We start from the raw sequence: 23,337 nt of genomic DNA, 5'->3' as shown, positions 1-23,337 counted from the left end.
TGATGTTTTGCTCATAGACACAATGTTTCTCCTCTGATTGTTTTCTAAGGACAGAAGTGGGCTAAGAACTTGGAACATTTTCTCTTTATTGGCTTTGACTCTAGTTTTGAGAAACTTGATGTTTTTGATAAAGCTTTTATTATTTTTACTATTGTTTTTAAACTGAGTAATCCAGATCTTTTCCTTTCTTAAATAGACCCAATCTTTTCTTTAATAAAAGTATCCAGATGTGATTTCACTTTTTAAAAGTACTTTTATGGAGAAATAGCAATCTATTTTCCCATTTTTCAGATTTAGGCAGTTCACTTGAAAGTCTTTTTTCCTTTTGATTTTTAAAAAATATATGTATGTGTACTTTAAGTTCTGCAGTGCTTTTAATAATTATTATGTTCTTTATTGAAAATTTTTGATATTGTCTAGGAATATATTTTTAGCACTATCCAGTAGGAATATAATGTGAACTACATATTCATTTAAAATGATTTTTAGTTGCCATATTATAAAGGTAAAAGACAAGTGAAAATAATTTAAATAGTATATTATTTGACCCAATACATCTAAAACATTAAAATTTCAACATATATTCAAAATGAATATTATTAATGGAGTTTTTACATTTTTTTTTCTGGTACTGCCTTTGAAATCCAGTGTGTGGTTTATTCTTACAGCATATCTCATTTCCCACTGGTCACATTCCAGGGGCTCAGTAGTGACATGAGGCTAGCAATTGACTACTGCATTGGACGGCTAGACTGTAAGCCATTTGTCTAATAGGTGACTGGGAGGAGTCAAACTTATTCCTGGTAAAGTATTGTCAAGGCAAAGTGATATGAGGCTGGTTATTGAAAGGTTACAGAGTGAAGTATATGTGATTATCAAAGAGGCAAAATAAAAAATTGTCATTTACTAGTGTTTGTGATACCTGAAACAGTTTTTTATTTTACTTTATCTTGCATGACATTATTACCAGATGTTGTTCAGGTCTATAATTGCCAAGGTTAGATATTTATCCTTTATAAAATTTTACATTATACCTAGACTTTTAATGTATTAAACAATGATAATCTATTAAGATTTGTCCTATTTATTTGACAAGGGGGTACTCCAGGAATTCATTAGGAGCTTTATTGTATTTATAGCTAAGCCTTACTGTTAGAGAAAATAACAGTCTATGCGACTTTTGTTTTTTTACATCTAGGTTTCTATGATCAGAGATATTCGAGAGAGGGAGATTCGGATCTATACAGATGCAGGTCGTATTTGTAGACCACTTCTGATTGTGGAAAAACAAAAGCTTCTGTTGAAGAAGAGACATATTGATCAATTGAAAGAGAGAGAATATAACAACTACAGGTAAGTACATTCAGTGAGAAAAAGTTGAGATATAATTAATTCACATACCATAAAATTAATGATTTTCAAGTATATAGTTCAGTGGTTTTTAGTATATTTTCATTGTCCCAAAAAGAAACTATTCATAAGCAGTGATATTAATATATATATATATTATTGATTTCAGAGAGGAAGGGAGAGGGAGAGAGAGATAGAAACATCAATGATGAGAATGAATCATTGATTGGCTGCCTCCTGCATACTCCACACTGGGGATTCAGTCTGAAACCCGGGTATGTGCCCTGACTAGGAATTGAATCCTGACCTCCTGGTTCATAGACGGACGCTCAACCACTGAGCCAAGCCAGCTGGGCGACTGATACATTTTTATTACAAAAAAATTCAAAAATATGTGCAATAAAAGCCCCATTTCATACTCTCCTGTACTTGTTAACAATTGGATGTATATTCCTCCAGACCTTAATCAGTGTATTTATATACTAAACCCCTAACCCCCACAAATAATTTCTTTAGAACAAAGCACAACACACTTAAAATATGAAACCACAGTCTGTTCTATGCTTTTGGAATACTCATTATTAGATAGAATGCCTAGTTAGTTAAAAGAGTTCAGGAATTAAGGAAATTAAGAGAATTCTTTTTTTTTTTTTTAGTTGGCAGGATCTTGTGGTCAGTGGGGTAGTGGAATATGTTGATACTCTAGAAGAAGAAACAGTGATGCTGGCAATGACTCCAAATGATTTGCAAGATAAGGAAGTAGCTTACTCTTCCACATATACACACTGTGAGATTCACCCATCAATGATTCTTGGTGTCTGTGCATCTATTATTCCATTTCCTGATCATAACCAGGTTGGTAGCCATTTTTAACTTCTTATTTGTGAGGAATTGGGGGAAGTTGAATAAAAGTTAGAGATTAGTCTGTAGTTCTTAAAGAAAAGCCTTTTAGTGAAAGGCTGTGAACTCTATAGAATCAGCATTTAACATGCTTATTCTTGTGTTTCACTGTTAGAAGCCATAACTAACTATTCCAAAGGGTCATCACTTATCTTTCAGAAACCCTCCCCCTGCTCACCCCAATAACTTTACCAATCCTTCTGATTTATGTCATAACCTGTAGTCTATTCCTTTAGGAGTAATTACATTTTTATTGATTCTGCTGTTCATTTCTACCTTTAGTCCCCTAGAAACACATACCAGTCTGCTATGGGTAAGCAGGCCATGGGAGTTTATATCACCAACTTTCACGTCCGTATGGATACATTGGCCCATGTTCTCTATTATCCTCAAAAACCGCTTGTGACTACACGGTCTATGGAATATCTGCGATTTAGAGAGTTGCCGGCAGGTATGTTCGGTTCTTTTCTACATCTTTTTTTTTTTTAATATATCTTTATTGATATCAGAGAGGAAGGAAGAGGGAGAGAGAGATAGAAACATCCACGATGAGAGAGAATCATGGTGGATAGGCTGCCTCCTGCAAGTCCCCCACTGGGGATCGAGCCACAACCCGGGCATGTGCCCTGACCAGAATCGAACCTGGGACCCTTGAGTCTGCAGGCCGATGCTCTATCTGCTGAGCCAAACTGGCTAGGGCCTTTTCTACATCTTTTAAGGTCCTGTCATGCTTAAGGCTCTTTTCTGGGTACTTGGGAAGGTTAATAAAATACATATGACACAGTCTCTTTTCCATGGAATTTTTAATGTGGTGGGAAACATGAACACAATTAAATAAAAATGTAGACATGTCAGAAGTGTTATGATGGAGGTTACAAGGTCCTTTGATAGCACAGAGGAAGGAAATGATGTATTCTTGTTGAGAGTGTAGAGCCAATTTCATGGGAAGATAGCATTTTAGACTAAAGTTGATGAAAGGATATTTGAATTGGAGAGAAGGTTTCAGCTGGGCCTAGATCCAGGAACACATGAGATCTGGGGACAGTCAGTAGTCGTGTCCTTTTAATATGACTGAAGTGTAAGTGCATGTGAGTAAAGCTTGGTCTCACAGTGTGCAGGAGAGCAGGTTGAATTTCATTTGGAGAATGAAGACCTTTTTGAGCAAGGAAGTAATACAATTAGAATTTTATATTAGGAATATCATGTGGCACTCGTCTGAGAGTAGATCAGAGTCAGATACAGTATTAGCACAGAGGTAATTTAGAGGTTTTTGCCTCAGTCTAAGTGAGAAATGGTAAGGTCCTAAAGAAATGAAAAAGACTAAGGGGTGATACATGTTAGAATACACTTGATAGGACTTGTTGACTGATTGGATGTGGAACAATGAAGAGGTGGTTCCTGGCTTGGGTGAGCGAGGAGAGAGAGGTACTATTAATAAAATTGGAGCACAATAGAAGAAGGAAGAAGTTGTAGAGGTAATATAAATTCAGTTTTTGACATGTTGATTTTGAGTTGCTACCAGAGTATCTAAGAAATGATCTTCCAGTAGTGAGTTGCAAATATGGTTTTAAAGAAAGTCAAATCTAGAGCTGTTAAGTTTTTGATCTATTAATGGTAATTATAGATTGCTATGAAATTGCTGAGGTTAAATTCAGAGTTAGAATACAGTCAGAGACAGACAGAATGTTAGGCACCAGGAAAGGAAATCGGGAGAGAGGCTTTGAGATGTAGCTGATAAAGAGGAGAATCAGGAGTTTGCCAGAGGAGATGCTCAAGGAGACTGGACAACAGGCAAAAGGGTGCAGAGAAGCTTAGGCCTATGAGAGTGTTGAACATCAAAGGAGACAGCATAGTTCTTTGGCACAGTTGTCTTGTTAGTATTATGAACAGAATTTTGTCTTTGGGGGTAACATTCATTTAATAAAGTGTGCCTTGTAAGTAGTGACTTTAAATGATTAACTACAAGGATCTAACATTTTGATAACAGATTCTCACAAGTTTGAGAATGATTTATTTTTAAAGTCCTCCACAAGGGGTTACTCTTGTCCACAAAAACAAAATGATAGGTTTTCTACAGTACACTCATATCGTTGGGCTTACAATGCTGTGCTTTCTTCAACATTTAGATAACTAGTTTCTCTATAGCTAGAGAAGAAAAGAAATATAACTAAAGGGTTGGATTTGAAATAAAATGTTCCTTTGGTACTGAGATGAAGTGTTGAGGGCATGGCTGGTAGGAACTATATGCCTTTCACTTCTGTTATTATTTCATGCTTTAATCATGTTATCTATTTTAAAAGCTTTTAAGTTTATGGCACAGGGTTACTGTGAGAATCATGAAACTTGGTTTGGGGAGATACTTTATAAATCTGAGGTAACTTGTACGTATAATCACTAATTATCAGAAAGGATACATTGGGAATGAATGCTCTCAGGATTTGCTTGTATTAAATGTTAAGCCATCAGAGTGGTTGCTCACAGATTGCTATTCCATGAGGAGTGAACTTTGACAATTACCATGGTGAAAACATCCGTGGCAAATATGGTGAAATAAAATTGATGTAAAAGAAAGGGGCAATTTTTCTTTGTTTCCCAGATGATGCTTTAATGTTTGTTCTTCAATGCACCACAGGTATCAATTCAATTGTGGCCATTGCATCATACACTGGATATAATCAAGAAGACTCCATTATCATGAATCGTTCAGCGGTAGACCGAGGCCTTTTCAGGTCAGCTATTTACAAAAGTCGTCAAACACAGATACAGTGGAAATACTGATATTTTCATAAAAAAACTTCTCTAAAAATAGGTTTGACTTTTATATGTTCAAACTTTTTGGTGATTTTGAAGGTCAGGCTGGAAGAAATTTTGATCTGACGGCAGATAAATATTTCTGTTAAGATAGCTAACCTTTTGCCTCGATTCATGAAGCTTAGTGGCAGTCTGGCAGACACATGCTGTTGTGCGGATGCCTGTGTAGAGGTTTTTGTGGTAAAATCAGTGCCTTACTCCAGAAAGCAGAAGGCCTGGTTGATGGTCATGAACAACTAAAGACACTGCTTCCTGTAGCTCAGGATTTTCAGATGCTAATATTTTGACCCCACCCCCACCCCTTGTGTAAGCAAATCACATGTTTGCATTTAGATAATATAGGAACATCTAAGAAGTAAAAATAAGCCTATAATCTTAGGACCATAAATAACTGTTAAAATTATTATGTGTTTTCTTTTCAACCTTCTTTTCTGTGATGCTGTTATTTTATTAACAAGCAATTTCAAATCCACAGCATATGAAGATTGCTTAAAAAACTGGGAATTTAGAAGAGGATGGATTTTTTTTTGTGTGTGTGTCTGTGGTTTCAGAGATAGCACTAGGACTAGGGGGTGAAAATTATAGCTTAATATTTCACAAACTTTGCATTTGTACTACTGGAACAGATCTTGGGTGACCATCTCTGGAGGCCCTATGGAAGGATTCTTATTTTGGGTAGGAGGTTGGACTCAGTGACATTAGGTCCTTCCTGTTCTTACATATAATTCCAGCTGTGTTCAGGTTATTGGTCAAGTGCTACATGTATGACCCATGTGACAGCATTTAGGACTTAACTGTGATTCGTAACATAGTTAAACTAGAAGCCCGTTGCACGAAGATTCACGCAATAGGCCTTCCTCCCCCTGGCTCCTGGCACCGGTTTTCCTCCGGCACCCGGGACCCAGGCCTTTGGTCCGGCTGCAGCGGAGAAGCCAGGCCTTTTCAGTCTTCAGTCTTCGCTCTGTGCCTGCCTATGCAAATAAACCGCCATCTTTGTTGGGTTAATTTGCATAGTTGCTCTGATTGGCTGGTGGGTGTAGCAGAATGACACCAATTTGCATGTTTCTCTTTTGTTAGTGTAGATAACTCTTACCCTCTTTTCATGATTTAGATTATTTCCCAAATAATATCAATTAAGTAAAAATTATTGGTATATTCTAAGTCTTATTATTAGAGGAACTATGTGTTTTTTAGGTCTGTTTTCTATCGCTCATACAAAGAACAGGAGTCTCAAAAAGGATTTGACCAAGAAGAAGTTTTTGAGAAGCCTACACGTGAAACATGCCAGGGTAAGTGATACTGGCATTTAAATTATGGAATTCAAAGTTAACTTAGCATGGTTTTCCTAATTACTTTTTCTGGGGTTTGTTCCCCCACCCCTTTCATTTTTTGCCGCATGGGAGTATATTTTTATGTCATTTTTAGAACTCATGTTTAAGAGAATAAGTGTGTTTGCCAAAATATTTGGTACCTAGGAGTGGGCTTGGTACAAGTTCTTCTGTCCTGGTAGATCCTGCTTTGAGGAGGGTATTTGGAAATCAGAGGTTGTGTGATATCATGGGACACACCTCAGCTTCATTTTCACTGGTACTGTGTGTGTCCTGTCCCTCAGTTTATGTATTGGCATGGGAACTCCCTCCTCTCTTCACATTGTGGTGTGACCATATTTGTCTAATCACAGTATTTGTATACATTTAACAAATGAATGAGAGGATACCTAGCCACTTTTTTTTTTCTAAAAACTCAAACTTCTTTTTTGTAGTTGTCACTATTTTCACGACACCTAAAAAATATGTATACGGTATTATGGATAGAAGGTCTAGGGCAATGGGGTGTCTGTGCTTCAATTTTGACTTCTAATAGTACTGCATGAAGTAAAGTGGGTTTTGTTTCCCTAGGCATCTTCCTATTACTCCATTCCCTGGGATGGTTCTGTATCACAGTGAATTGGTGTCCCGATTTACATAAGATAACATTCAGAATTTCTGTGGGAGGATGTGTGTAGAGGCCATTGATATTTTCTCATGTGATATAGAGGTCAGAAGACGGCCACACACTTATCCAAAGTCACCCAGAAGATGGAGAATTTAATTTCTCAGTGCTTAGTCTAGTGCTTTTTAGAGTTCAGAATAGTTTATAATATTTGAAACCAGAGGTCCTGGTGCACGAATTCGTGCATGAGTGGGGTCCTTCAAGCCTGGCCTGCGGAATCAGGCTGAAACCAGCTCTCCGACATCCCCTGAGGGGTCCTGGATTGCGAGAGGGCACAGACCAGGCCAAGGGACCCCACTGGTGCACAATTGGAGCCAGGGAGGGACGCAGGAGTTTGGCCAGCCAGGGAGGGACCATGAGAGGGCTCCAGGGCATGTCCGGCCTGTCTTGCTCAGTCCCAGTCAGCCAGACCCCAGCAGTAAGCTAATCTACTGGTTGGAGCATCTGCCCCCTGGTGGTCAGTGCACGTCATAGCAAGTGGTTGTGTCGCTTTACATATCATTAGCATATTATGCTTTGATTAAATAGACAACCAGACACTTAGCATATTAGCCTTTCATTATATAGGATAAGAGTATTAATTATGCTAGGGGCCCAGTGCACGAATTTGTGCACCTTGAAAGGAACTGTGGGCCATGAGGCTGCGGTGGGCACAGGGGTTGGTCTTGGCCCATCCTCCGCACCCCTGCCTGGCCCCTCCCACCACAGCCTCCAGTACCCTGTCTGCCGGCAGCCCCACTCCTGACACCGCTGCTCCCACACGCTGATGACACTGGCCCCACTCACACCCGATGATGGCGTGGAGAGATTGGGTGGGGCTGGAACCAGCAGCGGGTACGAGTGGGGCCGGCCCATCAGTGGGTGTGAGCGGTGCCTGTTGCCCTGATCCCCCCTTAGGAGCAGGGGGAGGTGGAGAAGCTCTCAGGGGCTCTAAGGGCCAGCAGCCGCTGCTTGCACCTGCTGCTGGTGCTGGCGCTGCCACTTGTACCCGCTGCCAGTACCAAGTGGGTGCCAACGGCAGCTCCGTCACTGGCAGTGGGTGTGAGAGGAGGCTGCCAGCCCCGATAGCCCTTCAGAAGCTGGGGGGATAGAGAAACCCTGAGGGGCGATCGAGGCCAGTAGCCGCTGCTCGCACGCGCTGCCAACACTGAGCAATTGGTGTGGGCTGGCGCTGGCAGCAGGTGCGAGTGCCAGGTGGGACTGTGGTGCATGGGAGCAAAGAATTTTCAGTAACCACCAGAGACTCTCCCCAGTGACAGTGACTGGCGCCCTGCCTTGGTCTGGTGACCCTGTTCACCTCCACCATCCCGCTGAGGCCCATGCCCACCATGTTCCATGCTCTGCCTCCTGCTGCCAACTCTTGCCATGTTCTGTGCACGCCCCCTGGTAGTCAGCACACATCATAGCAATTGGTTGTTCTGCTATTCAGTCTTTTTGCATATTAGTGTTTTATTATATAGGATGGTCATGGTGAATTAGAGATTCCTGTGAACTTCTCAGACTTAGAATTGATTTATGTATTTGGTTCTTAATCTTTGTGGAGAGGATTATGTGACATTTTAAATACTTTTCTATGTGGTACTACCATTGTAGAAATGCCATATCTGTTTCTTTGTAGGTATGAGGCATGCCATATATGACAAGCTGGATGATGATGGTCTGATAGCTCCTGGGGTCCGTGTATCGGGAGATGATGTTATTATAGGCAAAACAGTCACCCTGCCTGAAAATGAAGATGAGCTGGAGAGCACTAATAGACGCTATACCAAGAGAGACTGTAGCACTTTTCTCAGGACTAGTGAGACAGGCATTGTGGACCAGGTTATGGTAACTCTCAACCAGGAAGGATATAAATTTTGTAAAATAAGGGTGAGTATAGCTTTGTCATATTGCTATTTATGGAAAGTAAACCAGATGGACTTAACTAACCTATTTTTATATGAATTCAGGTACGCTCTGTTAGAATTCCACAGATTGGAGACAAATTTGCCAGTCGACATGGTCAAAAGGGCACTTGTGGTATTCAGTATAGACAAGAGGTAGGTATTTTTTATCTGCCTCACTCCTAACCCAGAGTCTTGTTGAACATTTTATTAAATCAAATGATTTAACTTAAGAGCACAAAGGTGGTAAAGGTTTGGCTTTTAATTTTAGTGTTGACTAAGTATAGGAACATACTGTATTAAACAGAATTTAGGACACAGAAAAGTTCAGATGAGAGGAATCAGTTCTTGTTCCATAGCTAAGAGATTTACGTTTAAGATTCTTTTTAAAAATTCATTTATAGGATATGCCTTTCACCTGCGAAGGAATCACCCCTGATATCATCATAAATCCCCATGCCATCCCCTCTCGTATGACAATTGGTCACTTGATTGAATGTCTTCAAGGGAAGGTAAGAGGTTCTCTTTAACAATATGAGTTCCAAACTGATGTTCTTTCCAAAATGATGATAGGTGATTTCTCTTATATTTGACTCAGGGTACTTTGGAAGAAGCTAATGTGGCATAATCATAACCAGTCACAAATTGTTTATGATTAATTATGCCTTTTTTCTTTTTGCAAAAATTTGTAGTTATGGCTAAGTCAGAATTTTTATAAAATTTATTGTATCAAAGCAGTACACACACACACACACATACACACACATATGTGTGTTGGTTACCCTTTTTATTGGTTCTTTTCTATAGATAAGAGTTAATTCATTGGTGTTAGTTCATCGAGAACTTAAATTTATAGCTATATTATTAGCTGTGTGTGCGTCTTTCGGTGGAGGTTTTTCTGTTTTTAAGTGTCTTGTTAGAGTAGAATGGCTGCAGCCTAACAAATAGAGGACTTGGTTTTAGAGGTTTAAAATGTATTTTCCTTGAGCCATAGGAAGTGTTCGGGAGTCTCTCTTTTTGTAACTGTTCTCATGGATTCCTTCCTATTTGAAGAGTTATAATTGAGTCTTTATTTTTAGGTAAATTAGTTATAAATACTATGTTAATAAAACGAACCTATGATATTGTAGCTTTCAATAGCAGATTTTCTAAAGTTCAGAATCCTTTCTTTTCTAGAAAGGATTTTTACAGATTTCTAAGGGGAAATAGAAGGAAGCAGCCTTTTAAAGATTAATTTTTTTTGTTAAAGGTTTCAGCTATCAAAGGCGAAATTGGTGATGCCACTCCATTTAATGATGCTGTTAATGTGCAGAAGATTTCTAAACTTTTGTCCGATTATGGCTACCATCTAAGAGGAAATGAGGTATGTTTTCACTTACATATTTTTTTGTATGTGTGTAGTTTCATTCTTTTTTTCTTTTTTTTAAAATATATTTTTATTGATTTTTCACAGAGAGGAAGGGAGAGAGATAGAGAGTTAGAAACATCGATGAGAGAGAAACATCGATCAGCTGCCTCCTGCACACCCCCCACTGGGGATGTGCCCGCAACCCAGGTCCATGCCCTTGACCGGAATTGAACCTGGGACCTTTCAGTCCGCAGGCTGACGGTCTATCCTCCGAGCCAAACCGGTTTCGGCTTCTTTTTTTTTAAAAAAAATATTTTTATTGATTTCAGAGAGGAAGGGAGAGGAGAGAGAGATGGAAACATCAATGATGAAGCATCATTGATCGACTTCCTCCTGCGTGCCCCTTACTGGGAATCAAGCCTGCAACCCTGGCATAAAATCGTGACCTCCAGGTTCATAGGTTGACATTCAATAAGTGAGCCACACTGGCCAGGCCCTTATTCTTTTGTATGCTTACATGGCTGTATCAATGTAGTTTTATTCTTAAAGAATTTAAACCTTTTATTGAAGTATATACTGCAAATATGTTACAAATTATAAATGTATAGCTTGGTGAATTTTCACAAAGTGAACATCCCACATCATGAAAATTAAATTGCCAGAACTCTTTAATGCCTAGATGCCCCCTTTTGTGTATCCCTCCAGTAACTACCTCCCCGCTCCACACTACTGACATCTAACAGTATAGATTATTTTGCCTGTTTTGATTTTTATATAGATGGAATCATACAGTATATGTACATATATTCTTTGAACTTGTTTATTAATATTTTTAAGTCTGTGCTTCAAACTCTGTTTCAGGTCTTGTACAATGGATTCACTGGTAGAAAAATCACATCACAAATTTTCATCGGCCCCACTTATTACCAGCGTTTGAAGCATATGGTGGATGACAAGATTCATTCTCGTGCTAGGGGTCCTATTCAGATCCTCAACAGACAGCCCATGGAGGGTAGATCCCGGTAAGAGAGCTGCATCATTGTCTATTGTCCATAGTTCACATAGTAAAGGCAAGATAAATGTTTGTTTCTTACCCTTTATTAACCAGTTAATGAGTTGGTTATCCAGCATCCTTCAAAGTTGACCAGTGATTTGTTTCTCAGTAATAACATTGGAAACTCAACTGATTTCATGTTTTTGTGTATTAAGAGTACTAAGGAAGCCATCACCATCCACCTGTCTGGTGATCTGAACAACGCATTTTATTTTACCCCCAAGCTGGGAAAACTTCTCATTCACTCGTTCTTTCCACTCCCTTTGCCAGCAGCAATTTTACCATTTCAGGCTTGATTGCCTGGGAGACTCATTCATGGAAAAGCTACTTTATTGAGATCAAATTTTGTTATTCATTTTTGAGTACAGAGTTGAATTCTAGTAAGTTAAATGATAGCATGATGAGACTCGACTCTGTACTTCATTGTATTTTATGAGAAAAATTATATATATAAAAGGCTAATATGCTAAGTGTCCCTCCCTCCGTCTGACTGGTCACTATGACACGCACTGACCACCAGGGGGCAGACACTCAATGCAGGAGCTGCCGTGACGTGCACTGGCCATTTACAGGGAAATGGCACCGTGGACCTGGCATCCACAAAGCAACACTTGGCTTCCCTGAAGTGGGACACAGGCCCCACCACCACCCTGGAGTGACAGCCCACCAAATCACAGCTGACGCTCCCAAGACCCCATGGCTCAAAATGCAGTCCAGGGCCCAATCCAGCCCAGAAACGGTGGCTGTGGGTGCCGGGTAATGATGTCACATAGCAGTGCCCAGCTTTCTTTCCCTAGCAACTAGCCTCCTTGGAGTTTCTTCAGCCCAGGAAGACGACTTGCTTTATAGCCAGGTGCAAGCATTTTACACTTTAACCAAATGTCTGTGAAGCATTTTCTTGTGCCTCATCTCATTTGACCCTCACAGAAGTCCTGGAGTAGGTAGATAGGAGAGTTGGTGGAATCCTATTTTCTTTTGATTAGCCAGAAAACGGAGTTTTAGAAAGCTTAGAAAATTGACCCAATTGAAAAGAAGTAAGAAATGGTGGATCTTGAAAATGACTTCAGGTTTTCTCACTGTGCAGAATATAGTCAAACACTGCTGCAGTTAAATATTTTACCCTTTGTTCTCCCTGCGTGATCTACAATAATAATCTGTGTTGTGTTGATATTTACTGCTGTGCTGCTGACAATTACCTGAAAGAGAAGTTGGGGTGCTTCCCTGGGCTGGAAAAAATTTAGCTACATCATAAAGCAGGTCTAATTAAGCAAGTTTATTCTATATCCATACTAATAAAAGGGTAATATGCTAAGTAGACCGGATGTCTTCTGGACATCCTTCCAGATAAAGCCACAGCGGCTGCAAGGGCTGGTCCAGCACTACGGTCCCTTTTGCAGAGGTCGCGGGAGAAGGCGCCGCAGGAGAAGGCAAAAGGGAGAAGGCCGGTGCTAAGGGAGAAGGGGGAAGGTGGCAGTTAGGCAGTTAGGGGAATCAGGCCAGGAGGCGAGAGCTGTTAGGCAGTTAGGGGATCAGGCCAGCAGAGGAGAGCAGTTAGGGGGATCAGGCTGGCAGGGGAGCAGTTAGAGGCATCAGGCAGGCAGGCAGAGGTGGTTAGGAGCCAGTGGTTCCAGATTGTGAGAGGGATCCTGGATTGTGGAGGGTGTAGGCCGGGCTTAAGGACACCCCCTCCCATGCACGAATTTGTGCACTGGGCCTCTAGCATATATATAAAAGTTTAAGTTGACTTGCGCATGCGTGATACATATCAAGCTCTTGTGCCAATCACATGCACGTGTTTCGATCTGTCATTTTCGATTGTGAATTTGGTGGACAATTCTTGGTTCACAAAATACCACGTGCGGGCATGCACATACAATGTGATTGAAACTTCGTGGCCCATGCGCAGAAGTTGGTATTTTGTGGAAGAGCCACAATGAAGGGGCCAAAGAGCCGCATGTGGCTCGCGTGCCGCAGTTTGTTGACCACTGCACTAGCATGCTATATGTGAGAATCTAATGTGTTTACTCTATGTGGGGACCTTCTAATGCACATTAAATAGTTGATTGACTTCTCACCTTCCCCCCCATGAAGAGAAAATGCTAGGATATACAAATTAGAGTCTAGTTCTCCTTTATTAATGTCATTCTTTACCTATGCCATTAGTCAAGGTGCTGTTGATATCTATATATATATAAAAGGCTAATATGCAAAGTGTCCCTTCGGGAGTTCCACTGGGAGAATGGGAGCTCGATCGCTTGCTATGATGTACGCTGACCACCAGGGGGTGGTGCAGAACATGGCAGGTGATGAGTGGCGGCTGCAGGGTGCTGAGGGAGTGAGGGAATGAGGAGGCGGCGGGAGGCTGGGGGAACTGTGTGGTGGAGGCGCGTGGGTAGCAAGGAAAGGAGGAGGCGGGGAGGTGGGGAACCAGATTGGCCCTGATGGCCGGCCAGGCCTAGGGACCCTACCTGTGCAAGAATTTTGTGCACCAGGCCTCTAGTAGAAAATAATACAAAATAATCTATTTTTGTCTTAACAGGGATGGTGGCCTGCGTTTTGGTGAAATGGAACGAGACTGTCAGATTGCCCATGGGGCAGCCCAGTTTTTAAGGGAAAGACTGTTTGAGGCATCAGATCCATATCAGGTTCACGTTTGCAATCTTTGTGGAATAATGGCGATTGCTAACACGAGGACCCATACGTATGAATGCAGGGGCTGTCGGAATAAAACCCAGGTGTGTATAGATTTTCTGGCCAGTTGATAAGTGTTTAGGATATAACCATGTTGGGCTAATTACCCAGGCAGATTTAGTGTGATGGAACAGATTGGCATTTTCACAATTTTGAATAGCATGCCTCTGTAAGATTCCTAGTTTTAAATGAGAAAAACAAAATTTGATTTTTCTCTAAAAATCAGTTTAAACTTTATTGTGCTAATATCACTAGGCTGTTCATTTTTTTCGAAAAGGGCTTGTACAAGAAATGTTTAAAAGTGGGTTTTTAAAAAGCCTTTTGCTTCAGGAGGGTGCTTATGTCTGGCAGAAAGGGTCAAATACCAAAGCATATTAGGAGACAGAATCACCTTGGGCCAAGTTAGTAGAATGAGTTGTATCAGCCTATCCTTTTGTTTGCCTTCAGCACCAAGTCTTTACCTTTTTCTGGGCTAGGGAAGTAGGCTCATTTCAGTATAACTTTGCTAATCACTTTCTTTTTCTTTCTTTCAGATTTCTTTGGTGCGAATGCCTTATGCGTGCAAACTGTTGTTTCAAGAGCTTATGTCTATGAGTATTGCACCTCGAATGATGAGTGTTTAGCTCTTTTAAAAGATTCTCAACAAGACACTTATCAATGCCTTTTGCGTCTTTTTATGATAACGACTTTTAAAAATAACAAATATTGTGAGAAAAAGCATTTTATTTGTTTTGTTTGATGATATGCATGCTTTTCTTTTGTAAACAGGTAATAAATTTTTGTAGATAGTCTTGATGTGTTATCTTTGTGTAAAGTCGGTGAATATAAAACTAAGGTGTTAGTGGACTGGATGAAAAGAAACTGGTTATTAGGCAAGAACAGGGTAGTAGTTATCCATGACTATGTTTAGCTATGCAGGCTAATATATTCTTCAGGTTTATAGCTTGGCACTTTCACCTGTTTAAAAAAAAGAAAAAAAAACTAGTTACATATATGTACATGGTTGACTTTCTAATTTTTAGGTGGCTTAGTGTTTCCAAATAAATGATGTTAAAATGTGGGGGATAAAGGGTATGTAACTGCGTAGATCAATGATGGTGAACCTTTTGAGCTTGGTGTGTCAGCATTTTGCAAAACCCTAACTTAACTCTGGTGCCATGTTACATATAGAAATTTTTTGATCTTTGCAACCATAGTAAAACAAAGATTTATATTTTTGATATTTGTTTTATATATTTAAATGCCATTTAACAAAGAAAAATCAACCCAAAAAATGAGTTCGCCTGTCACCTCTGAAACGCGTGTCATAGGTTCGCCATCACTGGCACAGATGATAGATGGTGGAGTGCTCTTTAGAATTTGAGCTGTACAATTTTGAATGTGGAAGGCGATTTTGTCATATTGGTCTGTGTGTAAGAGTTGGACTTTTTTTTTTTGATAAGAGAGAGGAAGTGAGAGGGAGAGAAACATCAGTGATGGGAGAGACTTATTGATTGGCTGCCTCCTGCACGCCCCCTACTGGAGATTGAGCTCGCAACCCGGGCATGTGCCCTTGACTGGAATCAAACCTGGGACTCTTCAGTCCGCAGGCCGATCTATTCACTGAGCCAAACCAGCCAGGGCAAGAGATGGACTTTATAGAACTGGCAGAGCACATTTCACAAACCATCAAGTTGAGGTCCAGAGAGGCTAAGGACCTTTCCTTTGTCATCCAGCTGTCATTCAAAATTTAAAGTGGAGTAATCAGTGGAAGAGCTGAGACTGAGACACATGACTCTCAGCTGTGCTCCATCTGTTTCACCTCCTGGCTTTACACATCGTGGCTGAGGAGAGTCTGATCTTTTACGTGATCTTTCCTCCTTTCATACCGCGGATGAGTGATCCACGCAGAGGGATGGTTTGACAAATGCTGGCAATCAATTTTGTTCTTATTTTTGGTTTAAGGAAAAGCCAATCCAGACCTCAGTCTAATAGAACTATATACATATAAAGTAGTATCATTCTGACACTACCCGGATGGGTGCTTAAGAGGAAGCTTTGACACAAGAGTGGATAGAGGCAGAACAGAGTTGGGTACTTGCCAATATACTCTCCTTTCTGGCTTTCTTTAATACGAGCTCAAAGGGAAGTACCCACAATCATTTCCTTTTAAACGGGAATTTACTATAATAGTCACAACACCAAGGAAAAATGCCATGCGGATAGATAGTCATGGGAAATAGAAGCCATCCCAGTCAAGTTTGAGTTTTTGTCTCATGTATAAGGTGAAACAATCTAAGTTTACTGTAATAACAGCATTCCATCCACCGCCCGGATGTGCTTCTGGAGCTGTGTGCTCTACATTTTGATTACACACTTAATGCCCCTGTGGATTCCTGACATTGCAGAATTTCATTAAGGGCCGTCGGATACTTTCTAACTTGGCTCTGTTCTTCATTAGGCAAAAGCACTAGTTCTTAAGTGGCTGAGATGTAGTGCCTACCTTTAGTCACTGGTATTTCATGTATGCTGTCTACCACTGTAATTTTTGCGGATGCTGAAGCCTGTCCTTGAGAGTTGGATGCGTGGCACTCATATTCTCCAGCGTCTTCCTTACTGAGCGGAGACAACTGTGAATGGAAAAGCATCGTTAGTGCCTCTCTGCGGGTCCTCTCTTTTTCTAGGGGTCTCAATGAAGTCGTTATACGTTTCCTGTGATGACCAAGGAATTCACAGCAGAGATACTGCTAGAAATAGTGCAAGCCCCATGCTAGGAGAATTACACAACTACCGAGTTTGGTTTGCTGGGGAGATGCGTACTCTGAGGAAATGTTACCGACAACTTTCGGGCACATTGCAGAGGTTAACAACTGCAGAGGTGCACGCGACAGTTGGAGGAAGGCCTTGACAGGGTGGGTGTGTGATCGCAGGACTACACAATGAGTATCTACAACTATCAAAGGTCAAGTAAAATAACTATGAATCAGTACTTGATTAAAGTACTTAATGCGTGGATCAGGTCTGTGATCATTTTGCTTTGAAGTAGAGGAAAAAAAATTAGTTCTTATTTGTTGGTCATTTCCAAACATCCAATGAACTTCAGCTGTTTTCAGCTGCGTCTGAAAGCGGAGCAGCAGCTCCGTGTGAGTGCTTCCAGCCGGGCAGTGCACCGGGCGTCTCTGCCAGGTCCGTGGTGTCTAATTCCAACAACGAGAGCCTGGCCGGCTCCTGCTACTCACCAGCACCCAGCCAGTTACTTCGTGCTTTTCTGGGCCACCTCGGGTCTGAATGGCCAGGTTGTCCCGGTCACCAGGCAAGAGTTCTGTCCTGTGAAATCTATTATTGTCCTTTTTTACCTGCAAAAAGAGGGAAATCGTCTCTGCATTCTCTGCCCTGAATCATCAACTTGGAAGCGGCCACGTTTCTATAATTGCACAAGGAGTACATCAGACTTTTTAACTGGGTTAAAACTAGCAATTTTCGTATTTTTCCTGAATAGGTACATGAAAGATCCTCATCCTGTCAGTTTCCCTCCCTATGTTTTAAGTTATACAACCTTACATGTATGAATGTACTTTTCTGCATGCTTGGGGAACACACATCATGCTCCCCTGCCCCGGGACACCATCATTTACTCATGCCCTTGTACATTCTGCTGCCCTGCTGGGCCTTTCCTTGCTTGCCAAGACATGTGTGAGCGGCAAACGGTATCGCCCAGTGCTAGGTAGGTTTGGTGCTTGGGACCTTCTGCAGGAGCCCAGGTGCAGGGGTTCTTTCTGCAACAGCCTCATCAATGAAAAACAGTAGGCTGAGTTAAATACCAATTCTTTGAGGGCTAAGGATTCACCAAGTATTTACTGAAGTCCTGAGAACAAAAATGCCTGTCAAAGAAATGCCTATGTCATTCTCATGACAAAACTTCCTGCCTATCCCTGTGTATGTCAGGAGATTCAGGATGGGTTAAGATATTCCGTTTCCTTGGTTTGAGGCCAACAGTAAACACTGTCTAACTTTTCCCCCTTTTTATAAAGGCAAACTATGGCTCAGGCCAGGTGGCTCATTTATTTAGAGTGTCGTCCCATGAACCAAAAGATTGAGGGTTCGATTCCCAGCCAGGGCACACACCTACGTTGTGGGTTAATATCACAAGGTAACTACTGATCAGGAAATCACAGACCACTCATCAGGCTGTGACCACCACAGAAGCGCTGTCACCTGGTGTCGGGAGAGAAGGTGTGTCCTGTTAGTTCGGGTGTTGCTGAGATCCTTGAGCATGAAAGACCACCTTGAAACCTCAGTGTTCTATTACTTATTTATAGCCACAAACAGTTCCGTGCTTAAAGTGGAGTTGGACGTGGGGATGCACAGAAGGCCTGTATTCTCAGCAGTTTGGTACAAGGACAGTGGGGAGAAAACAGATGTCCTGTCTAATTATTTATGTCATGACTTTTAAAGTGAATTGACATGGGCCAAAGTAAGAAACACATTTTTGCATTGTGATGTGGCACATACAAAAGGAAGGTTTTAGGAAATGATATCTTTACTAAATGGGATGCCTTAAGATATTTCCTGTCCTATTTTTTATTTTTAAGAAACTGCAGGCTGTGATTTCTACATTACACTCAGAACTCACTGGTGGTTCGTGATCTGCAGGTTGAAACAACTGCTTTATGCCACCCATGTGGCAAATTACACGATGGAGGCAGAGGAAAATCAGCAGAGCCTAGCAGCTGCGTTTTTGCTTGTTTCTGGCAAGTTTGTAGAAAATTATTTTTTCCTGTCCCATAAGTTGACAAGCCCTAAGGAAGCCCATGGGATCTGCCCCGCACAATCCCAGAAGCTTAAAGGAAAAGATTCCCCGGGCAGATTTATTCCCCTGGTGTGTGTACGCTAGCTGGGGAGGGGCAGAGAAAGGGCTGAAGAAATTACTCGCTTCCGGGTTTGTCAAGAGGTCACAGGCCTTGGACACTTGGGTCCCCCTGGCTTCCACTGTGCGGTCCCTAGAGCGCTGCGGAGCTTTGTATGGACATTCTTTGGAAAGATTGTTTCTCCGCCTCTCACTCCCCAACAAACCGGTAGCCTCCAAACAAGCAAGGAGGAGCGGCAGCCGCTTTCACCATGAGGCCAGAAGGCACACACCCATCAGCTGCATTTTTGCTCTTCATTGCTTCCCACTCCCCTTTAAAAAAACAACTTACTGAGGTGAAAGAATTTCACTGCTTCCTTTAACAGCAATTTCAGCTGCAAAGGATAGTTGCAATGCAGCCAGCTGGTGCTGTCTCTGCCCACCCCCAGGCATTTTCTGGAAAAAACACTGCCTTCATTCCCACCAGAGGGCCCGATGGGGGCGATGCGGCCTTCTGGCCACATGGCGGCGCCAGAGGTTGGCAGGTGACCCAATGTGAATCAAGGTCCCGCAGGGGGAATTTTACAAACGCACTAGAAAGAGTGGAACAAAATTTCCTCTGGGATCATTAAGCCGTGATAATGTGAACTCGGAGCTGCCAGTGACTAGATCGCTCACAGTGTGGAGGAAGCTTTCGGAGGTGGAAGAAAAGACTAAGACCAGTACCTTGGGAGCAGAGTCAAGAGCCAGGAGGCCAGGCACATCGTATCTGGATCCAGCTGCCCTTGAAATTGGAATCACCACCCCACTCGACTTCCATTATTTTTGCCTAGACTAGTTTGAAGCGAGTTCTACAACTTGCAACAAAAAAGAGTTCTGGTGCCAAAACCCCTCCCAGAGTTCCAGAAACTGCTCCTCTGGTCAGACACCAAGCCAACAAAATAATCAAGAGACCATCATCCATCTTAGAACTTGCTGGAGAAGTAAACCTGCTACAAATAAGTGTCTGGTTATGCCTTTTTACTGAAATAGATTTCCTGTTTGTTGGCACTAGTCTGATATGTACTTAATAGGATTTTCGTGGGGGGTGCTAAAAACGAGTCAAAATATACAAACAGGGAAACATAAAACACTGCACCGTGCAATCGTTAAGTATTATTTGACCTGGCAAGTAGTTTCCCTTTTACAGACATGCTGAGAATATGTTGTCCTTCAAATTGGAAGATAGTTACACGAAACAATACCACCTGAAGGGAAACATTTCCAGGAATAGAAGCTAACAAGCAGTGCCAACTACATATCTGACAAGCCAAGTGATTTTACCTGCTTTACTTGATGTCATCTTTTCAAGAATTATAAGCTACTTTCATGACACAGAGGAGGAAACGGAGGCTTAGAGAAATGGCTCTCAATCTAGGTGATTCCCCCCCAGGGAGCATTTGCAATGTCCAGAGACCTGTGTGACTGTCACACTGAGGGAGTGGGTACTACTGGCATGTAATGGGTAGAGGCCAGGGATACTGCTGAACACCTTACAAGGCACAGGGCAGCCCCCACAACACAGCATGATCTGTTTCAAAATATCAACAGTGCTTGAGGCTAAGAAACCCTGACTTAGAGCTCAGCCAACCTGGCTAAGGAACTCACCCCCCAATGGGGACACACACACCCCCATGCGCACACATGCTGACACTCACACTGAAGCACAGGCATGCTCACACACGCACACACATGCACACCGAGGGCGATTTTGGGTGTCAGCATTATAGTTTCCCAGTTCCTAAGGCTCCCTAACAAAAGCAGAGCAGGGGCTACTTGGCGGTCAGTAAAAATGTTGGTTAGATCCCAGGGATGTATCTAGAAGATTGCCATCAGGTTTCAAGGAGGAGCAGCAGGCAATGGAACCGGCTGAGGATTTTGGGTTAGTACCGTCCTTGTGCAGTGAGAGAGGATGTGTTCTTAAAATCTGTGTCACTGACCTTGTTCCAGATGAGGACAGGGGTTGGGATTCCGATGACCTCACAGCTCAAGTACACCTTGGCACCAGTGACATTCCAGATGTTTTTTGGGGGCGTCACAATGGAAGGACCTACAAGAGAGGGCAGAAAGCCAAATAAATTTTTTAAAAACAATCTTTAGTGTCAGTCAGCATGCTAGGAGATCAATACTTGATTTTGTTTATGACGCTGTCCCCTCTGAATTATCTGAAGCAAATTTCAAAGACCAGACTGGCATCCCTTGGCCACTAGCATGACTTTAAGCTATGCTTTGAGAATGTGTACATCTAGACAAAAACAAAAAATAAGTAGGAAGAAAATTTTATTGTTTATAAGATTTTCTACTCTCTCAAGTCATGCTTAAATTAATTTGAATTTACCAGCTGTTTTGCATTATCTGGGTCTTTCCAATTAATATAGTGAAGATTTAGTTCCAAAATGTTCCATGTTTTTCTTTCTTGTTTCTTTCTTGTTCCATGTTTTTCTTTCTTGTATTTTTAGTTATGGGGCGGGGGGGGGGGGGGCGGCAACATAAAACAATCTACGACGATATTTGAAAATGTGTTGAGTACCCTGAAAAGATGGTAGGTAGTCCCTGCCTTAAGAAGCTTGGGATCTGAGGTTGGCGAGTCAGTGGTGATAAGGCAGGGATGGTAACTTTCATCGAAGAGAGCAACATGAGGTGCTGTGTGCCCTGGGAGACACTTTTGAACAGAAGTGGCCTGAGTGTTAGGAAGAAGGTGGAAGGAGGAGGCGGTGGGTAAAAGAGAAGCAGTGACAGATCTGTGTGTGACCAGGGCCCCCAAGGGGAGGGCTCTTTTTAGGATTCTCAGTTTCCAGGTCACTGGCAGCGGGCGTGGGCAAGTGGGGGCACCTGTGGAAAGCATTGTCTGATTTGAGTCCTGGGTGTGGGACCACCAGGGAGAGCCCAGAGTGACACCTCCTATCCCCTCAATCCTGGCACACATCCCTCGCCTTCTCTATCATATCCCCTCCAGTAAGAAGGTCCTTAGCACCAACATCAATGTATTCATCCTTTTTGTGACAGAAGAGGTCTTGGGGTTGGCAAACTCTGGCCTGTGGGCCAAATCTATCCTGTTACTTGTTTCTACATGGCTTGTGAGTGGTCTTTACATCTCTAAGTGGTTGGGAAAAAAAATCCTATACAATAAAGTCATAATATGCAAATTGACCGAAAGGACGAAGAGCGGAACGACTATCCGGATGACCGTCTGGACGACCATCCAGGTGATCATCTGGGACCACGCTATGACACCCACTGGCGCCAGGACAGCCAAGGCAGTGCGATGTGATTGGTTGGGGGCCCGGCCATCACCCCATGATTGCCCCACAGAGGGAGGCCCAGGCCACCGACCAGTGGGCTGTAGCAGGTGGGCGGGGCCTCTCTCTGCGAGAGAAGCATGGGTCCCAGGTGCCAGAGGGAATTTGGTGCCAGCAGCCAGGGGAAGGAAGGCCTACTCTTGCATGAATTTCGTGCATCAGGCTTCTAGTATTTCATAATGTGAAAAATTTAAGAAATTTACAGTTCATTGTCCATAAAATAAAATGTTATTGGGCCCTGTCTGGTTTAGCTCAGTGGATAGAGTGTCGGCCTCTGGACTGAAGGGTCCCATGTTCAATTCCAGTCAAGGGCACATGCCCGGGTTGCAGGCTCAATCCCCAGTTGGGGGTATGCAGGAGGCAGCCGATCAATAGTTCTCTCTCATCATTGATGTGTCTATCTCTCTATCTCTCCCTTCCTCTGAAAATATATTTTAAAAAATGTTATTGGAACACAGCCATGCCCAGAGTGGAGCATTTGTGGCAAAGACTGTATGGCCTAAAGTATTTACCATTTGGCTCTACAGAGAAGATAGTGCTGATCCCTGCTCTAATCAACTGAGAGGCAACCAAACCTAGGTAAGACATTAGGGGAAAGTCTCAGGACTTCAATGCGCTACATGTTACCCAGAGCAGATGCAAGTAAACCCAATGGATGATTTCTGGTCCAGCTCTGAAATGCAACACCTTTTTATTTTAAATTTATTTTTTATTGCTTTTAGAAAGAGAAGAAGGTGTGTGTGTGTGGGGAGGAACAAGATTTATTGTTCCCCTTATTTATTCAGTCATGGATAGGTTCTTATATGTACCCTAACGGGGGTTCGGACCCACAACCTTGGCATATCAGGACCATGTTCTAACCAGCTGAGCTCTCTGGCAGGGTGAAATGCAATGCCTTTGAAGCCAACAGATACTGAAAGATCTGTACTCCCTGCTCTTTTCTGCTGAGGTGCCAGCTCCCCAACATCTGCAGCAGGAGAGACATGCACACCTACTTTTTAACAGGTGGAACTTGGAATTTTACTTCTGCTAACTCTGAATGCCGGGTTTCAGGCCCCCAGGGCCCCCAGAGAGACCAGGGACAGTCCACAGAGGAGGGAGCAGAGCTGGGGCCCTGGGCTCCGGGTGGGACAGCCACCACTCCA

The 23,337-nt window shown here is 42.3% G+C and overlaps 2 protein-coding genes across 4 annotated transcripts in view; one reads left to right on the top strand and one right to left on the bottom strand.

Moving 5' to 3' along the window:
* LOC132218661 (DNA-directed RNA polymerase II subunit RPB2-like) overlaps positions 1 to 14,820 on the top strand; it is a 42,137-nt gene extending 27,317 nt beyond the window's left edge. Inside the window, exons 14-25 of one of the 3 annotated variants that reach the window (XM_059670234.1) lie at positions 1,199 to 1,353; positions 2,007 to 2,205; positions 2,533 to 2,701; positions 4,883 to 4,979; positions 6,256 to 6,350; positions 8,672 to 8,922; positions 9,003 to 9,092; positions 9,341 to 9,448; positions 10,186 to 10,299; positions 11,146 to 11,306; positions 13,878 to 14,073; positions 14,563 to 14,820. In XM_059670234.1, the coding sequence (XP_059526217.1) occupies positions 1,199 to 1,353; positions 2,007 to 2,205; positions 2,533 to 2,701; positions 4,883 to 4,979; positions 6,256 to 6,350; positions 8,672 to 8,922; positions 9,003 to 9,092; positions 9,341 to 9,448; positions 10,186 to 10,299; positions 11,146 to 11,306; positions 13,878 to 14,073; positions 14,563 to 14,652 (1,725 nt within the window). In that variant the 3' untranslated portion in view covers positions 14,653 to 14,820. Of the gene's footprint in view, positions 1 to 1,198; positions 1,354 to 2,006; positions 2,206 to 2,532; positions 2,702 to 4,846; positions 4,980 to 6,255; positions 6,351 to 8,671; positions 8,923 to 9,002; positions 9,093 to 9,340; positions 9,449 to 10,185; positions 10,300 to 11,145; positions 11,307 to 13,877; positions 14,074 to 14,562 lie in introns of all 3 variants that reach the window. The other 2 variants (XM_059670227.1, XM_059670242.1) reach the window with 2 other exon arrangements.
* The window catches only part of IGFBP7 (insulin like growth factor binding protein 7), a 66,260-nt gene continuing 57,657 nt past the window's right edge, over positions 14,735 to 23,337 (bottom strand). Inside the window, exons 2-5 of the mRNA XM_059670343.1 lie at positions 20,834 to 20,943; positions 17,248 to 17,364; positions 16,512 to 16,638; positions 14,735 to 14,986 (exon numbers count right to left, since the gene is read on the bottom strand). Coding sequence (XP_059526326.1) covers positions 14,967 to 14,986; positions 16,512 to 16,638; positions 17,248 to 17,364; positions 20,834 to 20,943 — 374 coding nt within the window. The 3' untranslated portion in view covers positions 14,735 to 14,966. The remainder of the gene's footprint in view (positions 14,987 to 16,511; positions 16,639 to 17,247; positions 17,365 to 20,833; positions 20,944 to 23,337) is intronic.

This window comes from Myotis daubentonii, chromosome 1 (assembly GCF_963259705.1).
Source record: "Myotis daubentonii chromosome 1, mMyoDau2.1, whole genome shotgun sequence".
NCBI lineage: Eukaryota > Metazoa > Chordata > Mammalia > Chiroptera > Vespertilionidae > Myotis > Myotis daubentonii.
This window is presented reverse-complemented; position numbering and strand designations above follow the sequence as displayed.